The 12106-nt window shown below is 43.5% G+C and overlaps 1 protein-coding gene across 2 annotated transcripts in view; it reads right to left on the reverse strand.

The window, feature by feature from the left end:
• The window catches only part of Marchf2 (membrane associated ring-CH-type finger 2), a 28833-nt gene that overhangs the window by 16368 nt on the left and 359 nt on the right, over positions 1-12106 (reverse strand). The window contains exons 2-4 of one of the 2 annotated variants that reach the window (XM_055617879.1): positions 10604-10696; positions 6092-6228; positions 4161-4388 (exon numbers count right to left, since the gene is read on the reverse strand). In XM_055617879.1, the coding sequence (XP_055473854.1) occupies positions 4161-4336 (176 nt within the window). In that variant the 5' untranslated portion in view covers positions 4337-4388; positions 6092-6228; positions 10604-10696. The remainder of the gene's footprint in view (positions 1-4160; positions 4389-6091; positions 6229-10603; positions 10697-12106) is intronic. The other variant, XM_055617878.1, reaches the window with a different exon arrangement.

Genomic DNA, 12106 nt, shown 5'->3' on the forward strand with positions numbered 1-12106 from the left:
TCACAGCGCTCTGCCTGCCTCTACCTTCCTGAATGCTGGGATTAAAGGCATGTGCTACCATGCAGTACCAAAGGGCCACTAAGGAGATAGAACAGATACTCAGGTAGTAAAGAGCTGGCCATGCAAGCCTAAGAACTAGAGTTTGTATCCTCAATGTCCACAGAAATACCAGCTGGGTGTGGTGGTCCTTGGGTATTCCCTAGCACCTAGGAAATAGAGCTGGTTTCCCCATAACAAACTTAGTATTTAGAGTAGCAAAGTCATCAATTTCTGGGTTTAAGTCAGAGACCCAGCCTCATCACGCACGTGTGTGGACCTGTGTTGAAAAGAGGTCAAGACACCTGATATCAGCCTCTGCTCTTCACAAACACACATGTACACACAACTGCACATGTGTGTACCCACACATAGGCAAACTCTCACACACACTTACAGGTATGTATACACATAGACACACGCACACACACAGTTCACAGGAAAGAACTCCCCTTTCCGAACAACACTTCCAACAAAGGCAGAGAACTATAGTTTACTGAGCACTCCCATTGTATGAGGCACTTCTGGGATATTTTGTTTTGTTGTTTTACTTAATTTATTTTTCTCTTATGTTAGTGTGTGCATATATGTATGAGTGTGTGTGTGTCATGACACATGGGTAGAGGTCAGACAGAAGACAACCTCCTACCTTGTTTGAGGCATGGTCAGTGATCGGTGCTGTATGTACCAGGCTTGCTCTCCTGAACTTCTGAAGCTTCACCTGTCTCCATTCCTACCTCTCTGTAGGAGGTTTGCAGGCTGGAATAATGAATCTGGGTTTCTACATGGATTCTGGGGATTTGAACTCAGGTCCTTATACTTGTATAGCAAGCCTTTTACCAATTGAACCATCTTTCCATCCTGCTTTTATTTATTTTAAGACATGGTTTCCAGGGCTACACAGGTTTCCAGAGAAACGCTGTCTTAAAAAGTAATAAAATAATAAAATAAAAAATAAAAGAAAGAAAGACAGACAGACTGGTTTCATTACGTAGCTCTGACTGACCTGGAACTCACTATGTAGACCAGGCCAGCACCAAACTCATAAAGATCTGCATGCCTCTGACTCTCAAGTGCTAGTATTAAAGACACATGCCACCACACCCAACTTCAACTGGTTTTTTGCTTGTTTGTTTTTTAGACAGAGTCTCATATAGCCCAGGTTAGCTTCTAACTTGCCACTACAGCTGAGGACAATCTTGAATTCCTGGCCCTCCTATGTCTACCTCTCTAGTCCTGGGAAGCCAGGCACATGTCACCCTGCCTAACTTTGTTTTTATATTTATTTCTTTATTTTTTATTTATTTAGAGACAGAGTCTCATTATGTAGCCCTGACTGGCCTGGAACTTGTCATATAGACCAAGCTAGCCTTGAACTCACAAAAATCCACCTATCTCTACCGTTCTGAGTATGGGTACCACCATGCTCATTTGTTTTGCTTTTTGAAATGCGGTCTCACAGGAACTCACGGCATAACCCAGGCTGGCTTGGGTTCACTGCGCTGCAAAAGCCAATCTTAAACTGATGTCCTCCCCCTAGCTCCCCCTGGCTCCAGAACTGTGGCTATAGGCTGTATAGGTGTAATACTGGGCTTCATTTATCTCATTCTCACAATGAACCTTGGAGAAAAGGGCTCACTTCCACTTTACAGATGCCAGAAAGTCCTGTTGACTAAGTGGGTCTTGAAGGTTGCTTGCAAATAGTTCCAGCTACTCTGATGAAGATGATGAAAGCTTTCATGTCCAGAGGAAGGAAGGTCACTGGAACTACCTGAGATCCTAGACACTAACTCCTGCACCACTCCTGATAACTCTATTCCATTGCTTCTCAGTCACACATGATCTTTTCTGTGATCTAGGAGGTGTTAAGCTATACAGTACATGGGAAGTTCATGAAAGGGGACTCCACCTATGGTGCTATAGGGAAGTCATCATTAATGCTGGTGAGATCTTCTGGTGATGCAACTATTCTGGGTTACTCATGCTCCTGGAGGTAACCACTTGCCCTTGCTCTGTAAGTAAGCCCAGTAAATTCATTGGTCCCCACAATTCGATTTTGGTGGAACTGTACTTTAGTCTGTCATTGGTGCCTGTGTTGGTTTGAAAGAAAATGGTCCTCATAGGCTCATATGGAGTGACACTATTAGGAGATACGGCCTTGTCGGAGTAGATGTAGCCTTGTTGGAAGAAGTATGTCTCAGTTCAGTTCCTACTGCCTGCCAATTCGAATACAGAACTCTCAGCTCCTTCTCCAGCACCATGTGTGCCTGTATGCTGCCACACTTTCTTCCATGATGATAATAAACTAAACTTCTGACACCGTAAGCCAACCTCAAATAAATGTTTTCTTTTATAAGAGTTGCCATGGGGGCTAGAGATGGCTCAGTGGTTAAGAGCACTGGCTGCTCTTCCCGAGGACTGAGGTTCAGTACCCAGCACCCACATGGCAGTCCACAACTGTCTGGGATCTGACACCCTCGCACAGATATGAATGCAGACAAAAGCACCAGTGCACATAAAATAAAAATTAAATAAGAGTTGCCATGGTCATGGTGTCTCTTCACAGCAATAGAAACCCGAAGTAAGACAGCAGGGCTATCGAGGGAAGAAACAAACTTTTGTTTATATCTCCTCAGGAAAAAGTCCATGAAATAATTGTCAACACTTGATCTTCAGATTTCTCATAATCACCTAAAATTTGAGTGCTGAATGGAGAATCCATGGTTTTGCCCATATAAGCAAGCACTCTATCAGTGAGCCACATCCCCAGTCCCAAATTATTCATTTATTAGGAATTTTGAGAAAAGCTCTTGCTATGTAGACTGAGATGGTCTCAAACCATCTGTAGCCCAGGCTTGCCTTGAACTTTAATCCTCTTGCCTCAGCATACAAGTACTAAAGTTTATGGTACGTTCTTTGGTGTGTGTTAGTGTACAGTGTACAGATGGGTGCTGGTGAGCATCCATGTGTACACACACTCACATGGCAGCCTCAGTCAGGTGTCATTCCTCGGCATCCAGTCACCTGCTTTATTAAACAGGGTCTCTCCTGGGCTTGGGAATGCCTACCTTGTTTTTTTTTTTATTACATTTTATTAATTTATTTTGTGTGAGTGAACAGGTAGGTATGTATGTGCCATGCACACATACTGAGGTCAAAGGATAACTTTCAGAAGTTAATTCTCTGTTTTCATCATGTAGAGCCCAGGCATCTAATGCAGGTCAGCAGGCTTTTACCCACTGAGGCATTGCACTAGGTGCCATCTTGTTTATTGAGCCAAGGTCTCTCACTGGCTAGGCTAGATGGCCAACAAATCCCAGGGACCCACCTGTCTCTGCCTCTTCAATTTGGGGATTATAAATCTATGCCACCACACTCAGTTTTGTGTGTACATGTGTGTGCATGTGTTCCTGTCTGTGTGAATGTGTGTATATGTGTATGAAGACCAAAAGCCAACATCAGGTGCTGTTCCTCAGGGGATGTCCACCTGCTTTTTTAAGGAAAGATCTCTAATTAGCCTAGCATTCCAATTAAGGTAGGCTGGCTGGCCAGAGAACTCCAGAGATCTGCTTGTCTCTGTCTCCTCAGTGCTGAGATTACAAACACCGGCCACCATGCCAGGCTGTTTACACAGATCCCAGGGATGGACCTCAGGTCTTCAAGCTTGCAAAGCAAGTACATTATCAACTGGGTCATCTCCCTATCCTCACTGATAGACATGTTCTAGCACACCCAACTATGTGGTATACACACACATACATACACACACACACACACACACACACACACAATATTTATTTGTCTCTGTAAAGAGGAAGTACCCAAGAAGTCCAGAAGAGGGTGTTGACTCCCCTGGAGGTGGAGATCCAGACAGTTTCTAACTGTCCATTGTTTGTACTGGGAACTGAACTCCAGTCCTCTGCAAGAGCAGCATGCGCTCTTCATCACTGAGCCATTTCGCCAACCTTAGTATTAGGGTTTTGTTTGTTTGGTTTTTTTTTCCTCTGCCATGTTCACCCCTTTGCCTTTCTCAGTAACTGAACTCTGACCCCAGACTAGTAGAAAATCACTCAACCCAGAAAGAAATGGGGACAAAAACCAGGACACTAACAGCCACTACTCACCTTGGTGTATCCAAAGCTCGGATGACAGTTGAGAGCAGCCGGCCATCCCTTGAAGTCACCTGTGCTACATACTGGGGCGGCCCCAGCCCTGTGGCTTCCACAACCTTGGAGAAGGCAGGGCTGCCAGAACAGTCACACAGGGAGCCGGGGAGGTGGCAGCAGTCACCTGTCGTCATGGCCACAGGGAGCCTCGTGTCTTCAGGACCTGAGGCCCATGGTCCCAGGAACCTGGTGGGGGAGGCCAGCAGAGAAATCAAAAGCAAAATTAGTGAGTCACAGAAGCAATTGGGTCTCTCCCCCATTTTTTCTAGGTGTGTATGTGTATTTGTACATGTGATTGCAAAAATACGTGCGTGAGTACAAGCGAACATGTGCCACAGACATGAGCAGAGGTCAGAGATCCAAGAATTCTCTTGTCTTCCACTTTGTTTGAGACAGCATCTCTTGTTTTCTGCTGTGTGCACCGGACTAGCTGACCCCCAGATTACAGAGATTGCCCTGTCGCCACTGTTTCACAGTGTGAGGGCTGAGAGCATACATAGGCTTACTGTGCCTGAATTTACATGGTTCTGGGAACATAAACTAAGGCCCTCACATCTGTGCAGACAGCAGTTATCTGCAGAATGGTCTCCCCAGCTGGAGTCCCTCTTTTGATCTCACTCTGTAGTGCAGGCTAGCCTGGAACTTAAGACCTAAGCCTTCTGAATGCTAGATTTATAGAGCATGCCTCGTTCTTGAGTCCTGTCTTTTCAGGGACTGTGACTGATATTTACTTGTCAAACTGACACAATCGACAATCACCCGGGAAGGGGCTCTCAATGAGAAATTGTCTAAACTAGGTTGGAATGTGGTTGTGCCTTTGAGGGATCTTTTTTTTCTCTTTTTAAATTATGTTTGTTTCATTTATGTATGTTTATGTATGTGAGCATGTATGTTCCATAGCATGCATATGGAAATCAGAGGATAGCTTGCCGGATTCAGTTCTCTGCTTCCACAATATGGGTCCTAGGGTTTGAGTTTAGGTCATCAGGCTTGGTGGAAAGTGCTTTTACCTGCTGAAACAGCTGGACTCTCTCCTACCTAGGGATTTTCTCCATTGAGTACTTGAAGTGGGAAGCCCCAGCCTGAATGTCCTTTTCACTAATGAAAAGGACAGAGTGAGCTGGGCACTAGCCTGCATTCATTCATTGCTCGCTGTCCCTGATTATAGATGTGATATGATGAATGCCCTCCAGCTCTTGCCACTGTAATTTCCCTAAAGTGATGGCCTGAAACTGTGAGCTATAATAAATCCTTTCTTCTCCCCTAAATTGCTTTTGTCATGGTATTTTATCAGTGCAACAAAAATGACACTAAAACAGGGCTCTAAGACTATGGACAAAGACGTGCCTCTTTGAATCACTATTTGCATCTGTAAGATGTAGGTGTGAGAACTCTATGAGCTGATGAAGACAACTTAGGCCAGGCTTGGAGGACAGCTGGGGCGTGTGCTAGATTTTCTCTCATTCTTCTAGAAAAAGCCAGGTATTGCCCCACTTCCAAACCTGCCAGTCAGTCTCCAGGTCACTTGTTAGAACAGCAAGTGAAAGTGATTGCACACCTACTGTGTGCCAGGTCCTTTGCTCAGTTTTTTACACAGCCAGAATCATGCTGTTCTATCTAAGACCAGAGCCTTGAGGCTCAGAACATGTTCAACTGTCTTTAGTAAAAGCAGAGTGCATCTAGAGATGCTGCAAGCACAACTCAGAGGTAAAGTACCTATCTAGAATCCAGTGAGGGTCTGGGATATATGGAATAGTAGTAAAGCATGCTCTAGCCTGTGTGAGACTCTAGGTTCAATTCCTAACACACACACACACACACACACACACACACACACACACACACACACAGAAAGAGAGAGAGAGAACTAGAAACTTAATATTCTGCACCAGAATGGTGAGTCACTCAGGCTCCTTGTGACTCATGGCCTCTGTCAGACTGTGCACTCTGGGAGACCTCAGTTCATCAAGGAAATGATGATGTCCTCAGAAGACCAGTTGCTCTGTTCTCAGTTCCCAAGGAGAGGCTACAGAAAATAATAAATATCTCAGTATCCATCTAAAGTCTGCTCTGGGTGACTTTGGTGAGGTCTGCCCTCTGTCTCAGGATCTGATCATCAAATAGGAACCCTATACAGCCTAGTCTTCTTCTCCAGAGTAGCATGAGTAGGATTCTGGCTTCCCAATCTCTGTGTACATTTCTTCTAAGAATGTTTTCTCCGAGGTTAAGAGCACTGGCTGCTCTTTCAAAGGTCCTGAGTTCAATTCCTAGCAACCACAAGGTGGCTCATAACCATTAATGAGATCTGATGTCCTCTTCTGGCATGCAGGCACACATGCAGACAGAACACAATAAATAAATATATTTTTAAAATAAGAATGTTTTTCCTTTCTAGTAGTTGAACTTAGAGACTTGTTTTACTAGGCAAGCATTCTACCACTAAGCTATACTCCCAACTCTTCCCCCAACACACACTTTTAAATGTTTCCTTTTTGACTTTCAAAACTTTTTATTAATTTTATATTCCATTTATTTGTGGAGGAGGGAGTAGATGTGCCACATAATGTACGTGAAGGTCAGAAGACAACTTGCAACAGTTTTCTCCTACCAAGAGGGTTCTGGGGGTTCAAATTCAGGTCATCAGGCTTGCTGGTAAGCACTCTACCCTGTGAGCTATCTCACTGGCCTATAAAGTTTTTTTTTTTTTTTTAATAGTGTTTTGTCTGCATGTGTGCTTGTATGAAAGAAGAGGGCACTAGATCTCATTCTAGATGGTTGTGAGCCACCATGTGGTTGCTGGGAATTGAACTCAGGATTTTTGGAAGAACAGCCAGTGCTCTTAACTCCTGAGCCATTTCTCCAACCCCGGCCTATAAAGTTTTAATTTTAGACAGAGTGCCCAGGCTGACATGGCCTGAACCTTGCCTGGAACTCAAGACCCTCCTGCCTCAGCTCCTCAAGTAATCATATGACTGTGCCATCAGGCCTGGGAGTTCTGAGAAATCCATGAAAGTAACAGAAGGCTCCTTAGTCATCAATCCAAAGCCAAAGATCACTGGTCTCAATTTGTCCAACACCCAGGACTTTTGTCTCTAATCTGGAGCCCACAGCAACCCTAATGGTATTTGTAAGTTCCAACTGATAGGGCCAGCCTTGATAGGGCCAAGTCAACTCTTAGCAGTCCTGCCTGTGAAAATCTGAGATCTAAAGACATGGGCCATAAATTATTAACTGACTTTTTGTACCCAGACGGTCTGCTGACAGATCAGCTCTTCCCTGAGGAGCTCAGCTAAAAACCCAGCATGACCTCCTAGGCCTCCACAGCTGAGCCAGAGGTCAGATAAGCAAGTATCAACCAAAGTCAGACACATGTAGGAGGAAGGCTGAGAGCTGGTGATAACAGCCACAGGGCATTGGCCAGGCCTCCTTTGCTGTGGACACTTCAACCAGTATGTACAGTTGAGAGTCAGTGGGGAAGTGCTGGGCCCAACTAGAGAATGCATGCAGAAAAAATTCCACCTCAACCTCTGATGATTCGTTTTAGCTTCTTTCCCTTTCCTTCCTTTTTTCTCTCCCACCTTCCTTTTCTCTTTTTCTTTAAAAACAGGATTTCTAGGCTGGCCTAGAATTCACTATACAACCTAAGATGACCTTGAACTATCATTTTTAAAGTTTTTAAACTGTGTTATTTCTATTTTATTTTATGAGCATGGCCATTTTGCCCTCATAAATACCAACGCACCACATGCATGTCTGGTGCCTGTGAGGCAACAAGAGGGCATAAGATCCCTGGAACAGGTGTTACAGATGGTTTTAAACCACCAAGTGGATGCTGGGAATTGACCAGGTCCTCTGGAAAAGTAGCCATTGCTCTTAACGCTGAGTCATCTCTGCAGTCTTGACTTCGAACACTTCATCTTTGCCCCTTCACTTTCTAAATATTGTCATTCTAGGAATACCATGTTTGGTGTATGTAGTTCAGGGATGGAACACAGAGCTTCAAACATGCTAGACAAACACTTTACCAGCTGAACTACATCGCCAGTTCACTTGCTCTTTCTGTCTCTCTGTCTTTCTCTCTCTCTTTCCTTGGTGACAAGGCCTCACTATACAGCTCAGGCAGGAACTCCTTATTCTCCGGCCTCTCTCTTCCAAGTGCTAGAAGATGAGAGATCTTAGAATGTATACAAACAAGTGTACATTACAGGAGTCATCACAGCTCCTTACTTCACCTACTATTGCAGAGACCAACACTAGTAAATCTGCTCATATCAGACCATCAATTGCTAAAAATAGTAACAACAACACTGGGCATAGTGGCATATGCCTGTGATTCCAGCATTCTAGACACTGAGGCAGGAGAATCAACAGTTCAAGTTTATTTTGGCTACAGAGAGCTAGAAGCCAGGTTGGGTTACAAAAGACCTTGCCTCAAAAACCAAAAACCAAAAACCAAAAACCAAACAAAAACATCAGCTGGTAAAATGGTAAAGGCACTGGTGACCTGCGTTCTATTCCCAGAGCCACATGGTGGAAGGGGAGAACACACGCATGCACACACACTGTGCATAGGGGTCCACACTTGTGACCCAGCACTCAAAGTATGAGAGTACAAACTTGTCAGCACAGGAGTCAGGACACGCAATCAGGAGGATCACAAATTCAAGGTCATCCTCAGCTACATACAGAGTTTGAGGACAGTATGGGCTACATGAGACCCTGTCTCAAAAATAAACAATGCAGGGCTGGAGAGATGGCTCAGAGGTTAAGAACACTGACTGTTCTTCGAAAGGTCCTGAGTTCAATTCCCAGCAATCACATGGTGGCTTATAACCATCTATAATGAGATCTGGTGCCCCCTTCTGGCCTGCAGGCACATATGCAGACAGTATACTGTATAAATAATAAATAAATAAATCTTTAAAAAAAACATTTAAAAAAATGAAATAAACATAAACAATGCACATAAAATGCTTTAACTTCAAACGATTGTTGTTAAGTATCTCCTTGTTAAGTGTCTCCCTGGAGTACCTCTCTCAGACTACTCTGGCTAAAACGACACAGGTATCCTTGCCCTCCACCTCATGGCACCGAGTCTTCTTTGAAATGTTCTATTTGTTAATGGATCTGTCATGCCCATCTTCATTCTCTTCAGTGAATTCTGGAAGAGTCCTAGATCTGGCTCAGAGTGACTTCATGTAGCACTGGTTCAATCATTTCTCACTCCCAACTCTGTAACCGACTGGGAGAATCAGTTATATGAGTCTCAGAGGCTAGCCTCCCAGTCTTTAGGATGGGAAACAGTTCCAGAGCTATTGATTTCATTGGGTCTTCACAACAAAACTACGACATAAATCTAGTAATTAGCTTCACTGCTTAAGTTCAGAAAGAGATGCCTGTTTACTCAAAGTTACACAGCTAGCAAGGGACAGTGCCAGAATTTGGACTTAAACTGTACAGTGAATTGTCTGGTCTTCAAGAGACATTGGGTTTGTTGCTGTTATCTTGTTTAACTTATTTGTTATTAATTTTATTAATTATGTTTTAACTTTATTTTACATGTATGAGTGTTTTGTCTGCATGCATGTAGGTATACTATGTGTCTCCAGTGTGCTTGAAGAGGCCAGAAGAGGGAATTGGATCCCCTTGAACTGGAATTACAGATAGCTGTGAACCACTATGTAGGTTCTGGGAACCAATCCCAGGTCCTCTGTTAAGGCAGCAAGTATTGTTAACTCACTCTCCAGGGCCGAATTTTTGTTCCTTTGTTTGCTTTGCTTTGCTTTTGAGACAGTAACCCTAACCCTAACCACATCTGGTATACTACCCTTGAATTCTCAGTGAGTCTCTTGCTGGGATTACAGGCATATATTATCACAATCAGATTTTTTTTTAGACTAATGTATTTACCTTTTTTTGGAAGGAATAAGCTAATAAGGAGTGTGGGAAAAGGTTTATTTACAGGAGTGTGGGCACCTGGCCAGTGGCTATATCACTGAAGAAAATGTTCCTCCCTGAGCAACCAAAAACTGCCCATAGATTCTCAGGAAAAGGCAACATAGCTTCATGAATCTGCCCCCACCCCATGTGTAATATTAGAGATAGAACCCAGCATCTCAAATATGTTAAGTAAACACTGTCACTGAGCTCCATTCCAGCCTTTTGTTTTTCTACCTAGAGTCTTACAGACTTTATTGCCATGTGATTCTGGTTGTATTGAAACTTACAGCAGCCATCCTGCTTCATTCTCCTGAGAGTTTGGACTTGACTGTAGGCACAGGCCACCAAGCCCAGCTTCCAGGAATTTCTTTGAAATGAAATTTTTAAAGGCTGGTAAGATGGCTCCTTAGAAAGGTGCTTGCCACCACCAAGCACCTTGGTGATGAGCTGAGTTTACTCACCAGAACCCACACAGTAGAAAGAGAGAACCGACTTCCAAAGCTGTCTTCTGATATCTACATGTTCTGTAGTGGGTGAGGGCTCACAACCTCCATCTAAACAAAACAAATAATCAACGAATCAATGTTTTTATGTTAAAAACACAGCAATGAGGCTACAGAGATGGGTCAGCAGTTAAGAGCATTTACTGCCCTTGCAGAGGACCTGGGCTTGTTTCCCAGCACCCACATGGTGGCTTACAAGTACCTGTAACTCCAGTTCTAGGTGAGCCAAAACCCTCCTCTGGCTTCTGAGGGCTCTTACATAATAGACATAAATTCATAGAGGCACACATACATCAATAAAAAAACCAAGCAGGCATGTGGCACACACCTTTAATCCCAGCACTTGCAAGGCAGAGGCAGTCAGATCTTTGAGTTCAAAGCCAGCCTAGTCTTCAAAAAGAGTTCCAGGACAGCTAAGGCTACATAGTTAGACTTTGTCTCCAAAATAAAATAAAACAAAAAAATAAGTTAAAAAAATAAAATAAAAATAAACTAAGGGCTGGGGATAGCAATTGCCTAATATGCACAAGGCTCTGGGTTCAATTCCCCCACACTGAAAAGGAAAAAAAAACAAGAAGTAAAAAAAATAAAATAAAATAAACAGTAGCAGAGTTATACTAAGACAGGCCTTGAACTCTTCCTACCTCAGCCTCTAGAATAACTGAGATAACAGGCATGTGCTACCAGGCCTCTGACGTAGGTGCATTGCTCTGCCTCTGATATTGTATATCTGGTTCAAGTCAATTTGCTTTTCCGAGCCTCAACCATCTATCTCTTTATAGTGTGTGTGTGTGTGTGTGTGTGTGTGTGTGTGTGTGTGTGTTGTTGTTGTTGTTGTTTTTTGGCAGTACTGGGTCTGCCAAAAAACAGTTTGAACTCTGGGTCTAGCGCATGCTAGGCAAATATTGAGCTACATCCCCAGTCCTGAAATTAAGTTCTAATCCCAGAGGCTCTACTTCTTGTTTGCTGTGTGGCCTTGTGCAACAGCTTTAACTTCACTGAGTCTCAATTTGTTCATCTGGATGAAGGAATTATTTTTAGTACTTCTACCTAGGATGTTTCCCACTAACCACAGTTTTTAAAAAGTGTTTTCAATTTTATTTATTTGTGTGTGTTTGGACATACACATGTGGGTGTGCTCACGAAAGGGTGTGCCTATGAAGTTCAAAATACAACTTTCTGGAGTCTGCTCTTTCTTTTTCCATATGAGACCTCAAGACTGAACTCCGGCAAGCACCTTGACCAGCTGAGCCATTCTGCCAGTCCCTGACTACCATTTGAAAAACATCTCCAGTACAGTGCACTCTGAGTAGCTTCTTGTAAAGTGCCCAACTCTTCATAATGTTATTAACCAGACAGAACCCTTGTGAAAAGGGTTACAGAGTGACATTAGCTACTTATTGACCACCTACTATATGCAAGGCGCTTTTCTCATCAGCCATCTCTTAAATCAGGTTGGCT

Source organism: Psammomys obesus, unplaced genomic scaffold (genome assembly GCF_907164565.1).
Source record: "Psammomys obesus unplaced genomic scaffold, mPsaObe1.curated_primary_1811, whole genome shotgun sequence".
NCBI classification, from domain to species: domain Eukaryota; kingdom Metazoa; phylum Chordata; class Mammalia; order Rodentia; family Muridae; genus Psammomys; species Psammomys obesus.